This window comes from Prenolepis imparis, unplaced genomic scaffold (assembly GCF_030444845.1).
Source record: "Prenolepis imparis isolate NDT839.2.m4 unplaced genomic scaffold, iyPreImpa1.0 SCAF_10, whole genome shotgun sequence".
Lineage (NCBI taxonomy): Eukaryota > Metazoa > Arthropoda > Insecta > Hymenoptera > Formicidae > Prenolepis > Prenolepis imparis.
The window spans coordinates 16,751,555-16,776,817 of record NW_028141168.1 but is presented as its reverse complement, the minus strand read 5'-3'; the positions used below and the strand labels follow the sequence as shown (position 1 = coordinate 16,776,817).

Genomic DNA, 25,263 nt, shown 5'->3' with positions numbered 1-25,263 from the left:
ACAAAAAATAAATATATTATTATTGTTAAAAAAGAATCAAACAAGAATGTTTTATATAGTACTTTATTACTTGTAAAATTGTATTAAACAGTTCAACTTTTCTTATTGTAAATAGTTTTATGATTAATAGAAATATATATTGAAAAAATAACGCATAAAGGTAAAATATGTTTCACGTCATGTTTATAACTAAATTATAAAAGTAGCGCATATAATTAGCAAAGCGATAAAATGTACACTTATATAGATATATACAAATGTACTGTTTTAAAATTGTTATAACAAAGTATAGAATAATGTGTTTTGTTTGGCTTACGCAAATAAGGGAATGTTAAATTCCGATTGTTCTTCTGGATTACGAGATACAGGCTTGCGTGGCTCGACCTTGATTTTGAATCCGTCGTGCCTTTTCAGAATAATGTCGCCTCGTAATATAAAATCTTTGTCTGCCACATCAGAAATGACACGATAATTCCTCAATATCGTCGATAGCAGGACTTTCAATTTTAACATAGCGTATTTCCGTCCCACACAAGACCTATATAAAATTTTAAATTGTCAAATGTAACAATGTGTCGTGCTGCTTTTATGATAAAATATTTTTAAATATTTTAATTATTAAATATACACGTAATAATCATAATACGATGAAATTATAAAGAAATAAATTTAAATATATAATTTTCGGTGTCGAACAATTTTTGTCTATCTATTAAATACCTTGGTCCAGCACTGAAAGGAATGAAGGCATAGTAATGTCTCTGTTGCATTTTTTCCGGTAGGAAATTATCCGGATTAAAAACTGTTGGATTTGGATAATATTTCTCCGAACGATGCACTGCGAATTGTGGTATCAATACTGTGGCAGTTTTAGGAAGAATATAATCACCTGTAACTGTTGTATAAAAAGAATTAACTATTTTGGTCTTTCAAATTATACAATTAAATCAATTTCTATAATAATAAATTATAAAGAAATTTACAACTCTCAATATTATTGTTGTATTTAATCAGACATGCTTACTTATCTTTACATCTTCGTTTAATTTTCTGGCAATCGCAGGTACCGGTGGGAAAAGTCTCAGAGTTTCCAAAATAACTCTTTCGAGATATTTCATTTCCAAAGTGTCTTGAAAAGTGCATTGCCTGTCGCTGTCGCCGAAAATTGCATCTAATTCTTCATGCACGCGAGTCTGCACAGTGAAGATCATCAAATTGAAAAGAGAGAAACCGACTTCCGATTAATATCGAAACCAGATAGCATCGATTCTAACAAGAACGATAGAAGCGAATGTCACACAAAACCTGCAATTACTAAGGTACGGTTAAAATATAATTTTAATTTAAACAGATTCTAGTTTAATTAATAAATTAATGATCTATAAAAAAATGGGCGACGCAATTAACGGTAAAAAACTGTTTATAAAAATATGTGCTTCTTGTCATACTACAGAAATAGGTGAAAAACATAAAAAAGGTCCTAATTTACATGGCATCATAGGCAGAACTTGTGGAAGTATGTGTATAAATGTCTCGTAAGCCTATACACACAATTTATTAATTTAATTAAAAATAAATTCAATTATATATAGCATTATGTAAATATTTATAAAATATTAATATTTTCGTATATGTATATGAATATGCAATGTTAACGATACTTATTTAAGTAAGTAACTTAGTAATGAGTAATTATGCACTTTAATTATTTTTCAGCTATTCCAGGATTTAAATTTTCAGAAACCATGAAGGAAAAAGCCGTTGTATGGAATGAGAAGACTTTACATGATTATTTTGAATTTCCCCAAAAGTTTGTTCCAAAAACAGATAAGGCATTCCACACTATTAAAAAGGTCGAAGATCGAAGTGATATAATCGCTTTTCTAACTACTTTGAAATAACCAAATCTTGATAAAATAGTACGCTGTCATTATTCGATAAAAACGCAACAAGCAATTAGCATAAAAATACTAGTATTATCATATAAAATAAGAAACAAATATATATTATAAAAATATTAAAATACTATATAGCAACTCTTTTACATATATTTTCGTATAATGTTAATATAAAAATAATTTCTAAATTATTGACAATATATATTTTATTTTTAATACTTATATTAGATATTAAACATTATATGCAGGTTCTTTTTAAAATTTATGTATGTAGAAAATTATTAGTTATATCTCAGAATTTTCTTTCGAAAAAAGAAGTCACATTATGCATATAAGGAATATAATACAAAGTTATGTTTTATAAACTGTTGTTTTGTGAAATAAATATAAAAATAATTGAATATAGAAATTGAATAAAATTCAAAAATTATTTTCCAGTAAAAATATTAAATTGTTAGTAAATTTACCTGAATATCCTGATGATTTCCTAAGACGCATAAGGCAAAACTCGAGCCAGCTGCCGTGGTATCATGACCCTATAATACGAATATACATATATAAGATAAATAATTAATTTTTTCAAACAATAAATCAAATTAACTTAACTCGTGTACAATAGCGTATACATGAACTTTTTCAATAAAGAAAGATTGTGAAAGAGAAAGTTCAATTATAAAAATTAATATATCTATTAGAAGATTAATTATATGATAGAGTTTACTATTTTATATTAAAATACAGTACATACCTCAAACATGATAGTATTTACTTCTTCTCGAATCTCCTCGTCAGTCATTTGTCCACCATTTTTTTTTAAATCCAACATCATATCTAAGAAGGCGAGTCGTTTCTTTTCACTTACGTCATTTTCATCGATGTCATCGAGGTCATCTCTTACATAATGCAGTTTGGTGTACTTAGTGGCATTATTTTTATCATTTCCATCATTTTTGGTCGCGTTCAAACTTTCCATAGGTTTACTGTTTTGCACTTCCTTTTGCTGTTGATTTTTTATATGTCTCTCTTCGATATCTTTAGATTTCTCTTCAATAACACGATCTGTCAATGTGTGAATAATATTGAGCAATTTCTCTTGCTTCTTCGCAAACTTTGTAAGTTTAAAAATTATATCAGAACGTAACGAAAAATTATAATGCCTTCGATGTACGATATCGCTCATTCTGCAACATTTGAATTATTATTATATTGAGTTTTTTCGTTATAAATATAATAAAAATATAGTATTATAATTTTAAGACAAAAAAACAATACTACTTCATCACGGCTACGGCATAATCGTATCCAGTGTTTTGCCTCTTTTCTCTTTTGACTCCCATTGCAGTTTCCGTTAAAATGTCAACCGTTACACCTGATAGATAATCGTGACAGTCAAACTCATTTCCAACTTCATCGTGAAGCCGTTTCACGAGATCCATGCTATTCTCATAAAACAGAGGTACAAACGTCTTCAAAATACTCGTGTGAAATGTGGGCGCTATTATTTTTCTATGTCTGCGCCACTTATCGCCAGTTGTGATGAGCAAACCATCTCCAAGCCATGGTTGAAAAAATCTATAATAAGGAGAAAAGAGATTTGATGTCGACATCTTTCTTTTATTTAATGTAATAACACATGAAGTAATCCAGTAAAACTTATATAGCTATATTAATTTGATATAAAAACAATATAATATGTAGATTTTTGATTATTTAATTTTTTACTCGTATTCCACGGATTTGTCGATGTGTGCAGGGTTACTCAAAATTATTTCAATATCCTGTGGATCTGCTAGAAAGATTACTACTCTTGTTCCAATATATCCGCCTAGCACTAATCCATATGTATCGAGATATTCCATAGCTTTGGATACTGTGATTTCTGGAGATAGTCTAAAAGTTATTAGTGCGTGACCTAATATAGGTGTATGTGGTGGACCTGAAGAAAAGGAGCTTAATGTTAAATCAATGTTAAAGTATGTTACATGAAAATCGATTCTTATGTTATAACAAGAAAATATTTATTACTCATCAAATTAAGAAATTAATTTTTGTTGAATACTTACATGGTAGCTTTTTCACAAGGCAAACTGCTCTAGAACACTCGACGTAATAATACAATGTAATTAGCGTAACGATAAGTATGGCCAGCAGACAATAAGCTATATTAGATAAATACAATATTGTCGCATCCATCGCGGTGACAAATTATTTTATTGTGTCGCGATAAACTGTTTCACGATAACGGCGGTATGTTATTTTTCAAGCTTTTCGTATAACGTTATAATAAGTAATATGCTCACTTTAAAAAGTTATAAGAAATTTAACAGCACTTTAAGAAAAAATATTTAATAAAAAATGTTCTATTTTTTACTGCCAAACATGAAAGCGTCAAAGATTTTCACAGTTTGTACAATATTTTGATTTAATTTATAAATAGTCTAATTTGTTCGAAACAATCAGTGATAATAGTGTTTATAATAGTGCTGTCCAAGAATAACACACGATGACAGTTTCGCTATTACTACTGCGACTTAGGCAGACAATTGTCTTTCTAACTCTCTTTCCTGAGTTAGCTCAGAAAATATGTAGTTGGTTTCGTATGCTAATACATATCTTACATCCTTAATATATGTATATAAAAATACATTAATTTACCACAAGTATGACGCCATAACACAAGAATGGCGTCATAATGGCGAAAGATATTGTCAGAATTGCAATAGATCGGTTATGGCTTTTTATGATGATTCTGTAATGATTTGGGCGAATTGCAACACTTACATATATATAACTTCAATTATCATTTCGTCATCTGAATTGACGTCAAGACAATACGACAATACAAATTTTCATAGGTCATATGTCTCGTCCATTCGTTATCGAATAAGAAATCGATTTATACTAATACGTGTTTTTACGTTACAAAAACCGTGCGACGATTTTTAAGAGAAAATCATTTTGCTGTTTTAAATTATCATTCAGCAATGAGCTTTGATTTGAAAGTCTAATCGAGCGTGCCAATATCCGATTTTATCAACTTTGAAAGAATTAGCGCGGTCCGTCAAACTTGTAAACTCTTTCAAGCGGAAATGCGGAAATGCATCAATAAACGCGAAAATGTTTACAGGATGTATTTGAAACAGAAGTGGCAATATTCGATTTAAATATTCGATTTTTCTTTTATCATGCATGCGCGTATGCAAACTTATTCTAAGGTAAATGATATACATAATATGTAGACATCTGATGTTTTGAGATACCTTTATAATATTTATTTTATATATAACAAATATATTGATTTTTAAATGTAACACTACATCAAAATATTGGTGTGAGAAAATATTATATCTAGTTACTATTCTTTGAAAAGAATATTTGCTCCCCAAACGTATAATGTATACATAAAATAAAATTCTTAAATTTATATGGCTCACGTTTGCGCGAGTATTAAATTCTCTGTTTTTCTGAATTATATCAAAGATCCTGACTTGCGTGGCTCAATCTTGATTTTAAATCCATCGTGTCTTTTTAAAATAATGTCGGCCCGTAAAACGAAATCTTTGTCTGACACATCAGAAATGACACGATAATTCCTCAGTATCGTCGATAACAGGACTTTCAATTTTAGCATAGCGTATTTCCGCCCCACGCAGGACCTTAACAACATTTTTTATTGTCAAATATAACGTGTTGTGCTATTTTCATAAAAAAATATTTTTGCAAAATGCACATAATATAGTATAAAAAATTATTTAAAAAAATTAATTTAAATATGTAACTTTCAGTGTTGGACACTTTTGTTTATCTATTAAATACCTTGGTCCAGCACTAAAAGGAATGAAGGCGTAGTAATGTCTTTGTTGCATTTTTTCCGGTAGGAAATTATCCGGATTAAAAACTGTTGGATTTGGATAATATTTCTCCGAACGATGCACTCCGAATTGTCCTATCACTACCGTGGCAGTTTTTGGAAGAATATAATCACCTGTAACTGTTGTAAGAAAAAGATGAACTATTTTAGTCTTTCAAACTCTACACAAACTAATTTTTACAATAAATGATAAAGAAATTTATAACTTTCCATATTATTGTTGTATTTAATCAGACATGCTTACTTATCTTTACATCTTCGGTTAATTTTCTGGCAATCGCAGGTACCGGTGGGAAAAGTCTCAGAGTTTCCAAAATAACTCTTTCGAGATATTTCATTTCCAAAATGTCTTGAAAAGTGCATTGCCTGTCGCTGTCGCCGAAAATTGCGTCTAATTCTTCATGCACGCCAGTCTGCACAGTGAAGATCATCAAATTGAAAAGAAAAAAACCGACTTCCGATTAATATCAAAACCAGATAGCATCGATTTTTCTAACAAGAACGATAGAAAGCGAATGTCACACAAACTGCAATGATTAAGGTATGGTTAAAATATAATTTTAATTTAAACAGATTCTAGTTTAATTAATAAATTAATGATCTATAAAAAAATGGGTGATGCAATTAACGGTAAAAAACTGTTTATAAAAATGTGTGCTTTTTGTCATACTACAGAAATAGGTGGAAAACATAAAATAGGTCCTAATTTACACGGCATCTTTTTCCAGTAAAAATATTAAATTGTTAATAAATTTACCTGAATATCCTGATGATTTCCTAAGAGGCATAATGCAAAACTCGAGCCAGCTGCCGTGGTATCATGACCCTATAATACAAATATACATATATAAGATAAATAATTAATTTTCAAACAATAAATCAAATTAACTCGTGTACAGTAGCGTATACATGAACTTTTTCAATAAAGAAAGATAGTGAAAGAGAAAGTTCAATTATAAATATTAATATATCTATTAGAAGATTAATTATATAATAGAGTTTACTATTTTACATTAAAATACAGTACATACCTCAAACATGATAGTATTTACTTCTTCTCGAATCTCCTCGTCAGTCATTTGTCCACCATTTTTTTTTAAATCCAACATCATATCTAAGAAGGCGAGTCGTTTCTTTTCACTTACGTCGTTTTCATCGATGTCATCGAGGTCATCTCTTACATAATGCAGTTTGGTGTAATTAGTAACATTATTTTTATTATTTCCATCATTTTTGGTCGCGTTCAAACTTTTCATAGGTTTACTGTTTTGCACTTTCTTTTGCTGTTGATTTTTTATATGTCTCTCTTCGATATCTTTAGATTTCTCTTCAATAACACGATCTGTCAATGTGTGAATAATATTGAGCAATTTCTTTTGCTTTTTCGCAAATTTTGTAAGTTTAAAAATTATATCAGAACGTAACGAAAAATTATAATGCCTTCGATGTACGATATCGCTCATTCTGCAACATTTGAATTATTATTATATTGAGTTTTTTTGTTATAAATATAATAAAAATATAGTATTATAATTTTAAGACGAAAATCAATACCTACTTCATCACTGCTACGGCATAATCGTATCCAGTATTTTGCCTCTTCTCTCTTCTAAGTCCCATTGCAGTTTCCGTTAAAATGTCAACCGTTACACCTGATAGATAATCGTGACAGTCGAACTCTTTTCCAACTTCATCGTGAAGCCGTTTCACGAGATCCATGCTATTCTCATAAAACAAAGGTACAAACGTCTTCAAAATACTCGTGTGAAATGTGGGCGCTATTATTTTTCTATGTCTGCGCCACTTATCGCCAGTTGTGATGAGCAAACCATCTCCAAGCCATGGTTGAAAAAATCTATAATAAGGAGAAAAGAGATTTGATGTCGACATCTTTTTTTTACTTAATGTAATAATACATGAAGTAACCCAGTAAAACTTATATAACTATATCAATATTATATAAAAACATATAATATGTAGATTTGTTGATTATTTGATTTTTTACTCGTATTCCACGGATTTGTCGATGTGTGCAGGGTTACTCAAAATTATTTCAATATCCTGTGGATCTGCCAGAAAGATTACTACTCTTGTTCCAATATATCCGCCACCTACTAATCCATATGTATCAAGATATTTCATAGCTTTGGATACTGTGATTTCTGGAGATAGTCTAAAAGTTATTAGTGCGTGACCTAATATAGGTATATGTGGTGGACCTGAAGAAAAGGAGCTTAATGTTAAATCAATATTAGAGAAAATAAATCACCTAAAAATTTTTATTGATTAACAAGAAAATATTTATTACTTATCAAATTAAGAAATTTATTTTTGTAGAATACATACCTGGTAGTTTTTTCACGAGACAAACTGCTCTAGAACACTCGATGTAATAATACAATGTAATTAGCGTTACGATAAGTATGGCCAGCAGACAATAAGCTATATTAGATAAATACAATATTGTCGCATCCATCGCGGTGACAAATTATTTTACTGTGTTGCGATAAACTGTTTCACGATAACGGCGGTCTGTTATTTTTCAAGCTTTTCGTATAACGTTATAAGTAATATGCTCACTTTAAAAAGTTATAAGAAATTTAACAGCATTTTAATAAAAAATATTGTCTTTTTTAGCGCCAAATATGAAAGCGTCAAGATTTTCACAGTTTGTACAATATTTTGATCTAATTTATAAATAGTCTAATTTGTTTGAAACAATCAGTGATAATAGTGTTTATAATAGTGCTGTCCAAGAATGACACATGAGGACAGTTTCGCTAGTACTACTGCGACTTAGGCAGACACTTGTCTATCTAACTCTCTTCTCTGAGTTAGCTCAGAAAATATGTAGTTGGTTTCGTATGCTGATATCTTGCATCCTAAATATATGTAAGTAGTGCTATAAGAAGAGTTCTAACCTTGGTCCTCTGAGGGGGGCATGGGGCGAAGGGGACCTGCGGCCTTCTCTGAGTTAGCTCAGAAAATATGTTGTTGGTTTCGTATGCTAATATCTTGCATCCTTAATATATGTATATAAAAATACATTAATTTACCACAAGTATGGCGCCATAACACAAGAATGTCGTTCAAATGGCGATAGATATTGTCAGAATTGCAATAGATCGGTTATGGCTTTTTATGATGATTCTGTAATAATTTGGGCGAATATATTGCAACACTTACATATGTATAACATCAATTATCATTTCGTCATCTGAATTGACGTCAAGACAACACGACAATACAAATTTTCATAGGTCATATGTCGCATCCATTCGTTATCGAATAGGAAATCGATTTATACTAATACGTGTTTTTACGTTACAAAAACAATGTGACGATTTTTAAGAGAAAATCATTTTGCTGTTTTAAATTATCATTCAGCAATGAGCTTTGATTTGAAAGTCTAATCGAGCGTGCCAATATCCGATTTTATCAACTTTGAAAGAATTAGCGCGGTCCGTCAAACTTGTAAACTCTTTTAAGCGGAAATGCGGAAATGCATCAATAAACGCGAAAATGTTTACAGGATGTATTTGAAACAGAAGTGGCAATATTCGATTTTAATATTCGATTTCCTTTTATCATGCATGCGCGTGTGCAAACACTTATTCTAAGGTAAATGATATACATAATATGTAGACATCTGATGTTTTGAGATACCTTTATAATATATATAATAAATTATATATACATTATATATATATATATATTTTATAATATTTATTTTAAATATAACAAATATATTGATTTTTAAGTGTAACACTACATCAAAATATTGTTCTGAATAAATATTATATCTAGTTACTATTCTTTGAAAAGAATACTTGCTCCCCAACCGTATAATGTATACAGAAAATAACATTCTTAAATTTATATGGCTCACGTTTGCGCGAGTATTAAATTCTCTGTTTTTCTGAATTATATCAAAGATCCTGGCTTGCATGGCTCGACCTTGATCTTAAATCCATCCTGTCTTTTTAAAATAATGTCGGCCCGTAAAACGAAATCTTTGTCTGATACATCAGAAATGACACGATAATTCCTCAGTATCGTCGATAACAGGACTTTCAATTTCAGCATAGCGTATTTTCGCCCCACGCAGGACCTTAACAACATTTTTATTGTCAAATATAACGTGTTGTGCTATTTTCATAAAAAAATATTTTTGCAAAATGCTCATAATATAGTATAAAAAATTATTTAAAAAAATTAATTTAAATATGTAACTTTCAGTGTTGGACACTTTTGTTTATCTATTAAATACCTTGGTCCAGCACTAAAAGGAATGAAGGCGTAGTAATGTCTTTGTTGCATTTTTTCCGGTAGGAAATTATCCGGATTAAAAACTGTTGGATTTGGATAATATTTCTCCGAACGATGCACTCCGAATTGTCCTATCACTACCGTGGCAGTTTTTGGAAGAATATAATCACCTGTAACTGTTGTAAGAAAAAGATGAACTATTTTAGTCTTTTAAACTCTACACAAACTAATTTTTACAATAAATGATAAAGAAATTTATAACTTTCCATATTATTGTTGTATTTAATCAGACATGCTTACTTATTTTTACATCTTCGTTAAGTTTTCTGGCAATTATAGGTACCGGCGGAAAAAGTCTCAGAGTTTCCAAAATAACTCTTTCAAGATATTTCATTTCCAAAGTGTCTTGAAAAGTGCATTGCCTGTCGCTGTCGCCGAAAATTGCATCCAATTCTTCATGCACACGAGCCTGCTCAGTGAAAATCATCAAGTTGAGAGGATTTCGAGCAATCGATTTTCGATTAATTTTGAAATCAGACAGCATCGATAATATATATTTTAATAAGAACGACAGAAAGTGAATGTCACACATACTGCAATGACTATATAGGATTCGGTTAAATTCTAATTTGAATAGTTTATTAATAGTAGTTTATTTTTTTTTATTTAATAAATTAATGATTTGTTAAAATGGGCGACGCGATTAATAGTAAAAAACTGTTTATGAAATTCTGTGCTTCTTGTCATATAGCAGAAAAGGATAATAAATATAAAATAGGTTTTAACATGAGATTATGGGTAAAACTTGTGTATAAATATCTCGTAAAGTCCCACACACACAATTTTTTAACTTAGTTAAAAAATAAATTTTATAACATACAGCATTATATATAAATATTTACAAAATATTAATAATTTGGTCTAAATATATAATGAATAAATATATAATTAAATTTACATATATAAAATAATTACATTTGAGAATTTGATTATATTTTGAAAAATCTTTCTACATATAAAGAATTAAAGCAAAAATGTGACACAAAGTTATTATTTTATTTCTCATTGTAAAAAAAATTTTAGTAAAAACTTGAATAAAATTTTAAGGATTTCTTTCCATAAATATTGAGTTGCAAGTAAACTTACCTGAATATCTTGATGACACCCTAAAACACATAGTGCAAAACTTGAGCCAGCTGCTGTGGTATCATGACCCTGTAATAAATCATTAATTAATTTCCTAACAATGCATCAAATTAGCATACTCACAGTACAGTAGCGTAGCTTACAATACACAAAATTTTTTGAAGAAAGATAATGAAAGAAAACTTTTAATTATAAAAAATAATACATTAATTAGAAGATTTATTATGTAATTGAGTTTTTATATTAAAATACAGTACATACCTCAAACATGATAGTGTTTACTTCCTCTCGAATCTCCTCGTCAGTCATCTGTCCACCATTTTTTTTCAAATCCAACATCATATCTAGGAAGGCGAGTCGTTTTTTTTCATTTACGTCGTTTTCATCAATATCATCGAGATCATCTCTTACATAATGCAGTTTCGTGTACTTAGTGGCATTATTTTTGTCATTTCCTTCATTTCTGGTTGCATTCAAATTTTCCATATTGTTATTTTGCACTTCCTTTTCCTGTTGATTTTCTATAAATTTCTCTTCTATATCCTTAGATTTTTCTTTAATAACATGATTTGTCAGTGAGTGAATAATTCTGAGCAATTTCTCTTGCTTCTTCGCAAACTTTGTAAATTTAAAAGTTATGTCAGAACGTAACATAAAATTATAATGCCTTCGATGTAAGATATCGCTCATTCTACAACATTCGAATTATTATGTTGAGTTCTATTTTTTTATATATGTTCAGTAATATAGTATTATAATTTTAAGACAAAAACAATACCTACTTCATCACTGCTACGGCATAATCGTATCCAGTGTTTTGTCTTTTTTCTCTTTTGACTCCCATTGCAGTTTCCGTTAAAATGTCAACCGTTACAGCTGATAGATAATCGTGACAATCGAACTCTTTTCCAACTTCATCGCGAAGCCGTCTTACCAGATCCATGCTATTCTCATAAAACAGAGGTACAAATGTCTTCAAAATACTCGTGTGAAATGTGGGTGCTATTATTTTTCTATGTCTGCGCCACTTATCGCCAGTTGTGATGAGCAAACCATCTCCAAGCCATGGTTGGAAAAATCTATAATAAGGAGAAGAGAGATTTGAAATTGTCGATATCTGTTTTTACTTAATATTGTTTCATGTAATAATACATGAAGTATCTTAAGCATAAAACTATATAGTTATATCAATTTTATATAATAACAATATAATATGTAGAATTTTGATTTATTTGATTTCTTACTCATATTCCACGGATTTGTCGTTATGTGCAGGGTTACTCAAAATTATTTCAATATCTTGTGGATCTTCCAAGAAGACTATTGCTCTTGTTCCAAAATATGCACCTGCTACTGATCCATATATATCAAAATATTGCATAGCTAAACGTATTACAGTTTCTGGAGACATTCTAAAAGTTATTAGTCCGTGACCTATGATAGGTATGTGTGGTGGACCTAAAAAAAATGAGTATTGTAAATCAATATTAGATAAAATATAAATCACCTAAAAATTTTTATTGGATAACAAGAAATTATTATTATTCAGTAAATTAAGAAATTTATTTTTGTAGAATACATACCTGGTAGTTTTTTCACGAGACAAACTGCTCTAGAACACTCGATGTAATAATACAATGTAATTAGCGTTACGATAAGTATGGCCAGCAGACAATAAGCTATATTAGATAAATACAATATTGTCGCATCCATCGCGGTGACAAATTATTTTACTGTGTTGCGATAAACTGTTTCACGATAACGGCGGTCTGTTATTTTTCAAGCTTTTCGTATAACGTTATAAGTAATATGCTCACTTTAAAAAGTTATAAGAAATTTAACAGCAATTTAATAAAAAATATTGTCTTTTTTAGCGCCAAATATGAAAGCGTCAAGATTTTTACAGTTTGTACAATATTTTGATCTAATTTATAAATAATCTAATTTGTTTGAAACAATCAGTGATAATAGTGTTTATAATAGTGCTGTCCAAGAATGACACATGAGGACAGTTTCGCTAGTACTACTGCGACTTAGGCAGACACTTGTCTATCTAACTCTCTTCTCTGAGTTAGCTCAGAAAATATGTAGTTGGTTTCGTATGCTGATATCTTGCACCCTTAATATACGATATTGTAACACTTACATATGTATAACATCAATTATCATTTCGTCATCTGAATTGACGTCAAGACAACACGACAATACAAATTTTCATAGGTCATATGTCGCATCCATTCGTTATCGAATAGGAAATCGATTTATACTAATACGTGTTTTTACGTTACAAAAACCATGTGACGATTTTTAAGAGAAAATCATTTTGCTGTTTTAAATTATCATTCAGCAATGAGCTTTGATTTGAAAGTCTAATCGAGCGTGCCAATATCCGATTTTATCAACTTTGAAAGAATTAGCGCGGTCCGTCAAACTTGTAAACTCTTTCAAGCGGAAATGCGGAAATGCATCAATAAACGCGAAAATGTTTACAGGATGTATTTGAAACAGAAGTGGCAATATTCGATTTTAATATTCGATTTCCTTTTATCATGCATGCGCGTGTGCAAACACTTATTCTAAGGTAAATGATATACATAATATGTAGACATCTGATGTTTTGAGATACCTTTATAATATATATAATAAATTATATATACATTATATATATATATATATATATATATATATATTTTATAATATTTATTTTAAATATAACAAATATATTGATTTTTAAATGTAACACTACATCAAAATATTGTTGTGAAAAAATATTATATCTAGTTACTATTCTTTGAAAAGAATACCTGTTCCCCAAACGTATAATGTATACAGAAAATAACATTCTTAAATTTATATGGCTCACGTTTGCGCGAGTATTAAATTCTCTGTTTTTCTGAATTATATCAAAGATCCTGGCTTGCGTGGCTCGACCTTGATCTTAAATCCATCCTGTCTTTTTAAAATAATGTCGGCCCGTAAAACGAAATCTTTGTCTGATATATCAGAAATGACACGATAATTCCTCAGTATCGTCGATAACAGGACTTTCAATTTTAGCATAGCGTATTTCCGCCCCACGCAGGACCTTAACAACATTTTTATTGTCAAATATAACGTGTTGTGCTATTTTCATAAAAAAATATTTTTGCAAAATGCTCATAATATAGTATAAAAAATTATTTAAAAAAATTAATTTAAATATGTAACTTTCAGTGTTGGATACTTTTGTTTATCTATTAAATACCTTGGTCCAGTACTAAAAGGAATGAAGGCGTAGTAATGTCTTTGTTGCATTTTTTCCGGTAGGAAATTATCCGGATTAAAAACTGTTGGATTTGGATAATATTTCTCCGAACGATGCACTCCGAATTGTCCTATCACTACCGTGGCAGTTTTTGGAAGAATATAATCACCTGTAACTGTTGTAAGAAAAAGATGAACTGTTTTAGTCTTTCAAACTCTACACAAACTAATTTTTACAATAAATGATAAAGAAATTTATAACTTTCCATATTATTGTTGTATTTAATCAGACATGCTTACTTATTTTTACATCTTCGTTAAGTTTTCTGGCAATTATAGGTACCGGCGGAAAAAGTCTCAGAGTTTCCAAAATAACTCTTTCAAGATATTTCATTTCCAAAGTGTCTTGAAAAGTGCATTGCCTGTCGCTGTCGCCGAAAATTGCATCCAATTCTTCATGCACACGAGCCTGCTCAGTGAAAATCATCAAGTTGAGAGGACTTCGAGCAATCGACTTTCGATTAATTTTGAAATCAGACAGCATCGATAATATATATTTTAATAAGAACGACAGAAAGTGAATGTCACACATACTGCAATGACTATATAGGATTCGGTTAAATTCTAATTTGAATAGTTTATTATTAGTAGTTTATTTTTTTTATTTAAGAAATTAATGATTTGTTAAAATGGGCGACGCGATTAATAGTAAAAAACTGTTTATGAAATTCTGTGCTTCTTGTCATATAGCAGAAAAGGATAGTAAATATAAAATAGTTTTAACATGAGATTATGGGTAAAACTTGTGTATAAATGTCTCGTAAAGTCTTACACACAATTTTTTAACGTAGTTAAAAAATAAATTTTATAACATACAGCATTATATATAAATATTTACAAAATATTAATAATTTGGTCTAAATATATAATGAATAAATATATAATTAAATTTACATATATAAAATAATTACATTTGAGAATTTGATTATATTTTGAAAAATCTTTCTACATATAAAGAATTAAAGCAAAAATGTGACACAAAGTTATTATTTTATTTCTCATTGTAAAAAAAATTTTAGTAAAAACTTGAATAAAATTTTAAGGATTTCTTTCCATAAATATTGAGTTGCAAGTAAACTTACCTGAATATCTTGATGACACCCTAAAACACATAGTGCAAAACTTGAGCCAGCTGCTGTGGTATCATGACCCTGTAATAAATCATTAATTAATTTCCTAACAATGCATCAAATTAGCATACTCACAGTACAGTAGCGTAGCTTACAATACACAAAATTTTTTGAAGAAAGATAATGAAAGAAAACTTTTAATTATAAAAAATAATACATTAATTAGAAGATTTATTATGTAATTGAGTTTTTATATTAAAATACAGTACATACCTCAAACATGATAGTGTTTACTTCCTCTCGAATCTCCTCGTCAGTCATCTGTCCACCATTTTTTTTCAAATCCAACATCGTATCTAGGAAGGCGAGTCGTTTTTTTTCATTTACGTCGTTTTCATCAATATCATCGAGATCATCTCTTACATAATGCAGTTTTGTGTACTTAGTGGCATTATTTTTGTCATTTCCTTCATTTCTGGTTGCATTCAAATTTTCCATATTGTTATTTTGCACTTCCTTTTCCTGTTGATTTTCTATAAATTTCTCTTCTATATCCTTAGATTTTTCTTTAATAACATGATTTGTCAGTGAGTGAATAATTCTGAGCAATTTCTCTTGCTTCTTCGCAAACTTTGTAAATTTAAAAGTTATGTCAGAACGTAACATAAAATTATAATGCCTTCGATGTAAGATATCGCTCATTCTACGACATTCGAATTATTATGTTGAGTTCTATTTTTTTATATATGTTCAGTAATATAGTATTATAATTTTAAGACAAAAAACAATACCTACTTCATCACTGCTACGGCATAATCGTATCCAGTGTTTTGTCTTTTTTCTCTTTTGACTCCCATTGCAGTTTCCGTTAAAATGTCAACCGTTACAGCTGATAGATAATCGTGACAATCGAACTCTTTTCCAACTTCATCGCGAAGCCGTCTTACCAGATCCATGCTATTCTCATAAAACAGAGGTACAAATGTCTTCAAAATACTCGTGTGAAATGTGGGCGCTATTATTTTTCTATGTCTGCGCCACTTATCGCCAGTTGTGATGAGCAAACCATCTCCAAGCCATGGTTGGAAAAATCTATAATAAGGAGAAGAGAGATTTGAAATTGTCGATATCTGTTTTTTACTTAATATTGTTTCATGTAATAATACATGAAGTATCTTAAGCATAAAACTATATAATTATATCATTTTTATATAAAAACAATATAATATGTAGAATTTTGATTTATTTGATTTCTTACTCATATTCCACGGATTTGTCGTTATGTGCAGGGTTACTCAAAATTATTTCAATATCTTGTGGTTCTTCCAAGAAGACTATTGCTCTTGTTCCAGAATATGCACCTGCTACTGGTCCATATATATCAAAATATTGCATAGCTAAACGTATTACAGCTTCTGGAGACATTCTAAAAGTTATTAGTCCGTGACCTATGATAGGTATGTGTGGTGGACCTAAAAAAAATGAGTATTGTAAATCAATATTAGATAAAATATAAATCACCTAAAAATTTGTATTGGATAACAAGAAATTATTGTTATTAGTATACAGTAAATTAAGAAATTTATTTTTGTAGAATACATACCTGGTAGTTTTTTCACGAGACAAACTGCTCTAGAACGTTCGACGTAATAATACAATGCTATTAGCGTTACGATAAGTACGGCCAACAGACAATAAATTATATTAGAAAAATACAATATTGTCGTACTCATCGTGGCGATAAATTTTTCTATTGCGGTAATGCGATATTACTGTACTACGATACTGTATTACGATATTGTTTTGCGATAACAGCGTTATTTTTCTAGTTTTTCGTAAAACGCTATGATAAGTAATATGTTCACTTTAGAAAATTGTAAGAAATTTTCTTTTACAGTACTTTAATAAAAAAATACTTTATTTCTTATCGGCAATCATAAAAGCGTCAAAAATTTTCACAGTTTATACAACAATTTTTATATGTTTAATTTATTTGCAATAATGTAATAACGTTGATAATAACGTTTACAATAGTATTGTCGAAGAGTGACACTCGATGAAAGTTTAGCTACAAAGTTTATCTACTAAAAATCTTAAAAAATAGGCCTATCACTTATATATTTGTATTTAATACGGAAGAGCCTTAATAGTAATTCTTATTGTTTAGCTACTAAAGTTTACTATTGCGATTCTATTATGATCATTTTTCTAACTCATTTCCTGAAAAGCTACCTCAGGAAATACGTTTCCTTTGTTTGGTATGCTAATTAAATTTTTACATTTGTAATGTATGAAGTACGTAAATACATAAACAAAATTAAAATATTTTAAATTATTAACGTTATTGTATCATAACTCTTACTCGAATGTCGCAATGTTTTTTTTTTTTTTACGACGTTAATAAATTTATTTTCTGTAATTTTTATGTAATATTCGGCACTCTGTACCTAAGCTATCACATTGCGAAAGATAAGCAATTAAACTTATTATTAAAATATTTTTTTATCTTATTTAATTCTGTATGTGGAAGCGTTGAAAAATCGGCAAAATGTTTTAAGATTATTTTTTTATTCACAAATTTGACAAAGCAATGGAAGTTCGGTAAAATGTATTACTAACTTTATCTTATATTATATGATTTATTAAATTAATTTTTTTACTTAGGTATAGTTATTTTTTCTTTATATTTAGATGGACAATCGAAGAAAATATTATCAAATTTTATAATTATATTGAGATAATATACTTATTTATATTTTTGTGTGATACAAAAAGTATTTTTGTTAAATTTTTGAAGAAAATTTATGATTATAAATACGACATTCTTATAGATATGTTTTGTTGCAGACTGAGAACACTTTTGTAGAAAATAAAATTTTATTTTTGTTACAATTTTTTAATTTTTTTAGAGGTACGATTTAAAAACTCATAATGGGTACAATTTAGCAAACCGGTAAATCTTACCAAAAATCACTTAAAAAAATTTTTAATTTATAATATGAAACAATGATAAATTTATGTTAATGTTTAACGTATATTGTTGACAAAGAACTATAGTTTCAAATAAATAAAAATATTTTGTCATTTCTTTGAGAGTTTTATTGCAATTTTAATATTTACCTTAGTGCTGGGTATGATTTAGCATACATTAATATAAAGTAATGTAAAGAAATATAATATTAATATAATAAATATTTTGTAATATTACATTTTTTTTGTATAAAAAGATATTAATTTTTTCTTTAATAAGTTTTAGATTTATATTGTTTGCAGAATCTACAAGTATATAAATAAAGTTAAAAAATATAGTTTTATTATTTTTGGAAAGAATAATTCTCTTACATATGTTTATATATCTACATGTATGTTTATATTCAGTTAGCACATATTCGTCTAAAAAATATTTTTAAAATGTTTATAACGGTTTTTAGAAACGTTTCTCATCGATTAATATATCTTCTCGAAACATGATAAAGAAACATTCCTATTCCAACAACAAAAGTTTAAGAAAAGAACAAGAAGACATTTGCAGCTATCTATATCCGAGAAAGAATTTGTTCTTTCAGAGATATTTCAGACAAATTACGATTTTTTTTTCGTGTATAATTTCTGTCAATATGTTCAGGAAAAAAAAAGAATAATTGAAAAATAATTCAAAAAATAATTTTTGCACGATTTAAAAAAAAAGTATAATTTGAATAAAAAATTGCCCATAAATATATAGTTATATATAAATTTATAACTATTGTATAATATATATAAATTTATATATGAGCAATTTTTTCTCATTATGTATTAATTTTAAAAGGTGAAATATTAAAACGATCCAACTGGCTAAGATGATCTTTATTAATTCGACATAAAACAAGACTACGTTTCGACCTTTGGTTCAGGTCCTTTTCAAGTCTAAAATTAAATAAATTAATGTTCAAAATATGAAAAATAACAGACAAAAATAATTATAATTTTGTAATTTTTTGATAGAAAATAGCGCAAACCTTAATTATATTTCAACAAGCATACCTTAATTAAGAACAAAAACTTTTTTCCGACATAATCACACACAAGTTGATTGAATGGGTCGACTAAACGTTTCGTCGGGGATGACAACAAACAATGCTAAACAGCTTTAATAATTTTATCATAAATAGGATTTAAACTCTCAGTGTCTTTTTGTAGGTTAATCGTGTTGTTAAGTTTTTTTTATAAAAAACATTTCTGCTATCTCTCTCTTCCTAGTTTGTGTTTCACGATGTAAAATGCTAGGAGTTGTCCATTTAAAATCATGTATATATTGACTTCTATGTTTGCTTATTACGTTATGGTTACTAACATGCATTTTTATGTTGTTCATGTGTTCTTTCATTCGAGTATTAAGGTGTCTTTTGGTTTGCCCTATATATTTAGCGTCACACTCATTACAGTTAATCCTGTATACAATTTCAGTCGTATTTGTCAAAGGTAATTTGTCCTTTCCACGTTTAATTACTGTGTCTAGTTTTTTCGGTATGGTGTAAATTACTTTTAAACCTGTTTTCTTGATAATTCTTGTGATATTATCACTTAAGTTTTTAATATACGGCATTAAGATACAAGAAGAAATATCAAATTCCTTATTTCTGTCAACACCACTCTGAACACTTCTTAAAGAACAAATTCTCTTATCGATATAACGCTCTATAATTTCCGTAGGGAAACAATTATTAGATAAGATTCTTTTAACAATATGTAGATTCTTAGTGTGATAACGATCATCAGATAACAAAATAGCGTAATCAACTAAATTGTTAATAGTGTTAACTTTGTATTTGAACGGATGATTTAAATAATAGTTTAAATATCTACCTGAGGAAGTAGATTTCTGGTACCAATTAGTCAAGAGTTTTCTTTCGCTTCTAATAACCGTTGTGTCCAAAAAATTAATCATGTTATTCGTTTCGATTTCATGGGTAAATTGTAAACGTTGATGGTAACTATTAAAAGTAGTCAGAATGGTGTCGATTTCCGTACGTGGTACTATAGTAAAAACATCATCAACATACCTATAGTAAACCGAGATATCAAACTGTAAGGAGCTTAAACAATGTGCTTCAAGGTCGTCCATAACTTATAGTAATAGCGTTAACCACAAATTTAATTACATGCTTAGACGAACTCGTCTTAGATTGTTGAACTTAGAAATTAATGATTTAAATTACAACCTTAATTACTTACACTCGAGATTACTCAACATCGAAAAGAGAATGTCTAATTGCTTCCTACGTGATTTAATTGATAGATTTTTTGAATTTAACTATCATAAATTGTTAACCTTCAATCATGTAAAAAAGACTACTGCTATAAATAAGTTCAATAATTTAATTCGAAAGAATGAAGTTTCGTCTAACCCATTTATTAAGATGGACAGATCGAAATGGCTTTTGAATCTTAGTGTTAAAAAAGTTCCTGATAACTGTTTAGATATTCTAAGTCTGGGTGAGAAATTTGGTATGCCTGTTATACAAACCGATAAAAACGACCGCATTAATACAGTTATCGATGTTACAAAAAATTTAGAAATTAATTGTCCTAAGATTCCGAATGACCTCGTAGAGTCGACAAGAAACGAAATAACTAAAGCTTTACATGGATTTTTAAATAAAAAGAAACACACTAGCTTCATAAATAGACATATTATCAACAGCTATAAAGATTGCCAAAGGTTCCTGCGCGATAATGAGGACATTTTTGTCACTAAAGCCGACAAAGGTCAAGCGACGGTAATCATGGATAGGAAGGAGTATATTGATAAGATGATGAGGATATGTATTACACGGGATGTTATCAACATTACGAATAAAATAAAACAGTAAAATATGTTTTTTATATCGTGCTTTATTTGTTAAAAGCTACATTAAATAGATCAATCTTAGTGATTATTTTCGTAATTAGCAACAGGCAGTTTCCCCTATAAATAAATTGTACCCATAATTGTATATGCTATACACACAATAAGCCAAACGATATATACATTTGATTTTTTGAAATATTTTAAATATAATATATCGATTTTTTGTAAATATATGTAAATGTTACGTCAAGTAAATATTGTTCTGGATAAAATATTATAGATAGCTAAGCTATAAGTTACTATTCTTCGAAGAGATAAAAATACCTGCACCGGAAACGTATAATGCCTAGATGAAAAATAGAATTCTTAACAAGGTATATAGATCAACACACGTTTAGATTTATTTGGTTCACGTTCGCGCAAGTATAAAAATGTTAAATTCTCACTGTTTTCCTGAATTATGTACAAGATACCAACTTGCGCGACTCGAGCTTGATCTTGAATCCATCGTGTCTTTTTAAAATAATGTCGGCCCGTAAAACGAAATCTTTGTCTGACACATCAGAAATGACACGATAATTCCTCAGTATCGTCGATAACAGGACTTTCAATTTTAGCATAGCGTATTTCCGCCCCACGCAGGACCTTAACAACATTTTTTATTGTCAAATATAACATGTTGTGCTATTTTCATAAAAAAATATTTTTGCAAAATGCTCATAATATAGTATAAAAAATTATTTAAAAAAATTAATTTAAATATGTAACTTTCAGTGTTGGACACTTTTGTTTATCTATTAAATACCTTGGTCCAGCACTAAAAGGAATGAAGGCGTAGTAATGTCTCTGTTGCATTTTTTCCGGTAAGAAATTGTCTGGATTGAAAACTGTTGGATTTGGATAATATTTCTCCAAACGATGCACTATGAATTGTGGTATCACCACTGTTGCAGTTTTAGGAAGAATATAATTACCTGTAACTGTCGTTTGAAAAAGATTAACTATTTTGGTCTTTCAAATTATACACAAACAAGTTTTTATAATAAATGATAAAGAAATTTATTACTTTCCAAATTGTTGTATTTAATCAGACATACTTACTTATCTTTACATCTTCGTTTAATTTTCTGGCAATCGCAGGTACCGGTGGGAAAAGTCTCAGAGTTTCCAAAATAACTCTTTCGAGATATTTCATTTCCAAAGTGTCTTGAAAAGTGCATTGCCTGTCGCTGTCGCCGAAAATTGCATCCAATTCTTCATGCACGCGAGCCTACACAATGAAAATCATCAAGTTGAGAGGACTTTGAGCAATCGACTTTCGATTAATATTGAAATCAGACAACATCGATAATAATATATATTCTAATAAGAATGTGTGTGACAGAAAGTAAATGTCACACTGCAATGTATATATAGGTTAAATCAGTTAAATTATAATTTTAATTTGAATAGTTTTGTGTTAGTGTTTAATTAATAAATTAATGATTTGTTAAAAAATAGGCGACACGGTTAACGATAAAGAAACTGTTTATAAAATTGTGTGCTTCTTATCATAGCACAGAAGAGGATGGTAAACATAAAATAGGTCCTAACTTACATGGAAGTATAGATCAAACTTGTGGATGTATGTGCATAAAAGTCGAAAGCCCACACACACAATTTGTTAACTTACACAATTAGTTAAAAATAAATTCTATAACATATGGCGTTATAAATATTTACAAAATATTTACAATTTGGCAGACATTGAACATTATATGGGTGTTTTTATGGAAATTTAAATAAAAAATTTTATAATTTTTTGAAAAGAATATTTTACACTTAAAAAATTAAGGCGAAAATATAACACAAATTTATTATATTAGTCTTTGTTTTATAAGAAAAAAATTGCTTATTTTAGACAAAATTTTAAAGATATTTTTCCAAAAATATTGAGTTGCAGATAAATTTACCTGAATATCCTGATGACAACCTAAAGCGCATAGTGCAAAACTCGAACCTGCTGCCGTAGTATCATGACCCTATAATAAATCGATAATTCATTTTCATATAATGCAGCAAATTAATAAAACTCGTGTGCAATAACGTAGCTTGTAATACACGAACTTTTTTTAGTAAAGAAAGAGAGTGAGAGAAAAAAAATGTTTAATTACAAAAATTAATACATCTATTAGAAAAGATTCATTATTGAATCTATTATTAAATAAAGATTGAATTTACTAATTTATATTAAATTGCGATACATACCTCAAACATAATAGTGTTCACTTCCTCTCGAATCTCTTCGTCAGTCATATGTCCACCATTTTTTTTCAAATCAAACATCATGTCTAGAAAAGCGAGTCGTTTTTTTTCACCTATGTCATTTTCATCGATATCATCGAGATCATCTCTTACATAGTGCAGTTTTGTGTATTTAGTAGCATTATTTTGGTCATTTTCTTCATTTCTAGTCGCGTTCAAATTTTTTATAGATTTGCTATTTTCTACTTCCTTTTGTTGTTGACCTTTTATATTTTTTTCTTCACACTCCTTAGCTTTCTCTTGAATTACACCATCTGTCAGTGTATGAATAATATTGAGCAGCTTCTTTTGCTTCTTTGCAAACTTTGTAAGTTTAAAAATTATTTCAGAACGTAACGTAAAATCATAATGTCTTCGATGTAAGATATCACTCATTCTACAACATTCAAATTATTATTACATTAAGTTTTTTTTTGTTATAAATCAATAATACAGTTTTATATGCAATTTAAGAAAAACATTATTTACTTCATCACTGCTACGGCATAATCGTATCCAGTGTTTTGCCTTTTTTCTCTTTTGACTCCCATTGCAGTTTCCGTTAAAATGTCAACCGTTACAGCTGATAGATAATCGTGACAATCAAACTCTTTTCCAACTTCATCGCGAAGCCGTCTTACCAGATCCATGCTATTCTCATAGAATAGAGGTACAAATGTCTTCAAGATATTCATGTGAAATGTGGGCGCTATTACTTTCCTATGTCTGCGCCACTTATCGCCAGTTGTGATGAGCAAACCATCTCCAAGCCATGGTTGAAAATATCTATGAAAAAGAGTATGGAGAGAGAATTTTATAGATAAGATATAAAAATATCTTATTGGATACAATAAGATTGATATAGATTGTTAATTATTTGACTTTTTACTTGTATTCCATAGCTTTGTCAAGATGCACAGAACTACCCAAAATTATTTCAACATCTTTCGGATCTGCCAGATAGATTAGTACTCTTGTTCCGAATTGTATGCTTGCTACTGATCCATATGTTTCATAATATTTAAGAGCTACAGGTAGCATAGTTTCTGGAGATAATCCTGCGAATAATAATGCGTGACCTAGTATTGGTACGCGCGGTGGATCTAAAAGAAAAGATGAACATTTATTATTAATTAATAAAAGATAATAATGTGTCGCTTTAATATAAATCCAATTTCATATCGTGTTAAAATAAACGTGCAAATACATTAGTAGTTAAAATGTTTAAATTCTATACATACTTGGTAGTCTTCTTGAAAGACGAACTACTCTAGAAGTCTCGATATAATAATGTAATGCAATTAGCGTTGTGATAACGATGGCCAACAGAGAATAAGCTATGGTCGGTAAATACGATGTTATTATCGGAATTGCATCCATTATGCCGATAAATTATTATGGTGTCACAGTGATAACGTTTCGATCTTTTGATATGATCAATTAATAGAATAGAATTGCGTTGAAAAATTACACCAAGTTTATTCCAATAGCATTTTAATAAAAATATTTTAATAATTTTCCGATAGTTAAAACTGAAAACGTCAAAGAAGACACTCACAGGTCTTGTAAAATAGTATTCTAACTTTCAATCTG

The 25,263-nt window shown here is 29.0% G+C and overlaps 6 protein-coding genes across 7 annotated transcripts; 1 reads left to right on the top strand and 5 right to left on the bottom strand.

Annotated features, from left to right (window-relative positions):
• Positions 1-135: 135 nt before the first annotated feature.
• On the bottom strand, positions 136-4,432 carry LOC145941583 (cytochrome P450 4g15-like). The gene is made up of 8 exons (XM_083047739.1): positions 3,962-4,432; positions 3,621-3,834; positions 3,174-3,470; positions 2,647-3,079; positions 2,366-2,434; positions 1,025-1,193; positions 721-895; positions 136-538 (listed from the first exon to the last, which is right to left on the bottom strand). Exons 1-8 carry the CDS (start codon positions 4,089-4,091, stop codon positions 313-315), a joined length of 1,713 nt encoding a protein of 570 aa, XP_082903865.1. The 5' UTR covers positions 4,092-4,432; the 3' UTR covers positions 136-312.
• On the top strand, positions 1,162-2,025 carry LOC145941590 (cytochrome c-like). Its single transcript, XM_083047747.1, has 2 exons — positions 1,162-1,516; positions 1,717-2,025. The coding sequence occupies exons 1-2, from the start codon at positions 1,375-1,377 to the stop codon at positions 1,899-1,901; spliced, it is 327 nt and encodes a 108-aa protein (XP_082903873.1). The 5' UTR covers positions 1,162-1,374; the 3' UTR covers positions 1,902-2,025.
• Positions 4,433-5,218: 786 nt separating the features above from the next.
• Positions 5,219-8,862, bottom strand: LOC145941585 (cytochrome P450 4g15-like). The gene is made up of 8 exons (XM_083047742.1): positions 8,116-8,862; positions 7,775-7,988; positions 7,328-7,624; positions 6,801-7,233; positions 6,527-6,595; positions 6,014-6,182; positions 5,715-5,889; positions 5,219-5,554 (listed from the first exon to the last, which is right to left on the bottom strand). The coding sequence occupies exons 1-8, from the start codon at positions 8,243-8,245 to the stop codon at positions 5,368-5,370; spliced, it is 1,674 nt and encodes a 557-aa protein (XP_082903868.1). The 5' UTR covers positions 8,246-8,862; the 3' UTR covers positions 5,219-5,367.
• A 665-nt stretch (positions 8,863-9,527) lies between these two features.
• Positions 9,528-13,317, bottom strand: LOC145941588 (cytochrome P450 4g15-like). Its single transcript, XM_083047744.1, has 8 exons — positions 12,768-13,317; positions 12,429-12,642; positions 11,967-12,263; positions 11,446-11,875; positions 11,185-11,253; positions 10,339-10,507; positions 10,040-10,214; positions 9,528-9,880 (listed from the first exon to the last, which is right to left on the bottom strand). Exons 1-8 carry the CDS (start codon positions 12,895-12,897, stop codon positions 9,694-9,696), a joined length of 1,671 nt encoding a protein of 556 aa, XP_082903870.1. The 5' UTR covers positions 12,898-13,317; the 3' UTR covers positions 9,528-9,693.
• Positions 13,318-13,933: 616 nt separating this feature from the next.
• LOC145941586 (cytochrome P450 4g15-like) lies at positions 13,934-17,710 on the bottom strand. The gene is made up of 8 exons (XM_083047743.1): positions 17,161-17,710; positions 16,816-17,029; positions 16,353-16,649; positions 15,831-16,260; positions 15,570-15,638; positions 14,728-14,896; positions 14,429-14,603; positions 13,934-14,269 (listed from the first exon to the last, which is right to left on the bottom strand). Exons 1-8 carry the CDS (start codon positions 17,288-17,290, stop codon positions 14,083-14,085), a joined length of 1,671 nt encoding a protein of 556 aa, XP_082903869.1. The 5' UTR covers positions 17,291-17,710; the 3' UTR covers positions 13,934-14,082.
• A 3,701-nt stretch (positions 17,711-21,411) lies between these two features.
• LOC145941584 (cytochrome P450 4g15-like) lies at positions 21,412-25,263 on the bottom strand. 2 transcript variants are annotated; one of them, XM_083047741.1, is made up of 9 exons: positions 24,912-25,263; positions 24,560-24,773; positions 24,160-24,456; positions 23,635-24,067; positions 23,340-23,408; positions 22,489-22,657; positions 22,193-22,367; positions 21,834-22,032; positions 21,412-21,733 (listed from the first exon to the last, which is right to left on the bottom strand). In XM_083047741.1, the coding sequence occupies exons 1-8, from the start codon at positions 25,048-25,050 to the stop codon at positions 21,846-21,848; spliced, it is 1,683 nt and encodes a 560-aa protein (XP_082903867.1). In that variant the 5' UTR covers positions 25,051-25,263; the 3' UTR covers positions 21,412-21,733; positions 21,834-21,845. The 2 variants fall into 2 exon arrangements, with proteins under 2 accessions (XP_082903867.1, XP_082903866.1); XM_083047740.1 differs by having other exon boundaries at positions 21,412-22,032.

What these genes read in the sequence shown, in the direction of transcription:
- LOC145941585 (XM_083047742.1), bottom strand. Translation starts at nt 8,245, where the DNA reads ATGGATGCGACAATATTGTATTTATCTAATATAGCTTATTGTCTGCTG. An exon ending in TAAATACTATCATGTTTGAG is followed by an intron (nt 6,596 to 6,800) that starts GTATGTACTGTA and finishes TTTGTATTATAG; the next exon opens with GGTCATGATACCACGGCAGC. An exon ending in GAAATCATCAGGATATTCAG is followed by an intron (nt 6,183 to 6,526) that starts GTAAATTTATTA and finishes TTCACTGTGCAG; the next exon opens with ACTGGCGTGCATGAAGAATT.
- LOC145941584 (XM_083047740.1), bottom strand. Translation starts at nt 25,050, where the DNA reads ATGGATGCAATTCCGATAATAACATCGTATTTACCGACCATAGCTTAT. An exon ending in GACAAAGCTATGGAATACAA is followed by an intron (nt 24,457 to 24,559) that starts GTAAAAAGTCAA and finishes TCTTTTTCATAG; the next exon opens with ATATTTTCAACCATGGCTTG. An exon ending in TATGCCGTAGCAGTGATGAA is followed by an intron (nt 24,068 to 24,159) that starts GTAAATAATGTT and finishes TGAATGTTGTAG; the next exon opens with AATGAGTGATATCTTACATC.
- LOC145941586 (XM_083047743.1), bottom strand. Translation starts at nt 17,290, where the DNA reads ATGAGTACGACAATATTGTATTTTTCTAATATAATTTATTGTCTGTTG. An exon ending in GACAAATCCGTGGAATATGA is followed by an intron (nt 16,650 to 16,815) that starts GTAAGAAATCAA and finishes TCCTTATTATAG; the next exon opens with ATTTTTCCAACCATGGCTTG. An exon ending in TAACGAAGATGTAAAAATAA is followed by an intron (nt 14,604 to 14,727) that starts GTAAGCATGTCT and finishes TTCTTACAACAG; the next exon opens with TTACAGGTGATTATATTCTT.
- LOC145941583 (XM_083047739.1), bottom strand. Translation starts at nt 4,091, where the DNA reads ATGGATGCGACAATATTGTATTTATCTAATATAGCTTATTGTCTGCTG. An exon ending in TAAATACTATCATGTTTGAG is followed by an intron (nt 2,435 to 2,646) that starts GTATGTACTGTA and finishes TTCGTATTATAG; the next exon opens with GGTCATGATACCACGGCAGC. An exon ending in AAACGAAGATGTAAAGATAA is followed by an intron (nt 896 to 1,024) that starts GTAAGCATGTCT and finishes TTTATACAACAG; the next exon opens with TTACAGGTGATTATATTCTT.
- LOC145941590 (XM_083047747.1), top strand. Translation starts at nt 1,375, where the DNA reads ATGATCTATAAAAAAATGGGCGACGCAATTAACGGTAAAAAACTGTTT. An exon ending in CATAGGCAGAACTTGTGGAA is followed by an intron (nt 1,517 to 1,716) that starts GTATGTGTATAA and finishes ATTATTTTTCAG; the next exon opens with CTATTCCAGGATTTAAATTT.
- LOC145941588 (XM_083047744.1), bottom strand. Translation starts at nt 12,897, where the DNA reads ATGGATGCGACAATATTGTATTTATCTAATATAGCTTATTGTCTGCTG. An exon ending in TATGCCGTAGCAGTGATGAA is followed by an intron (nt 11,876 to 11,966) that starts GTAGGTATTGTT and finishes CGAATGTTGTAG; the next exon opens with AATGAGCGATATCTTACATC. An exon ending in CCTTTTAGTGCTGGACCAAG is followed by an intron (nt 9,881 to 10,039) that starts GTATTTAATAGA and finishes AATGTTGTTAAG; the next exon opens with GTCCTGCGTGGGGCGAAAAT.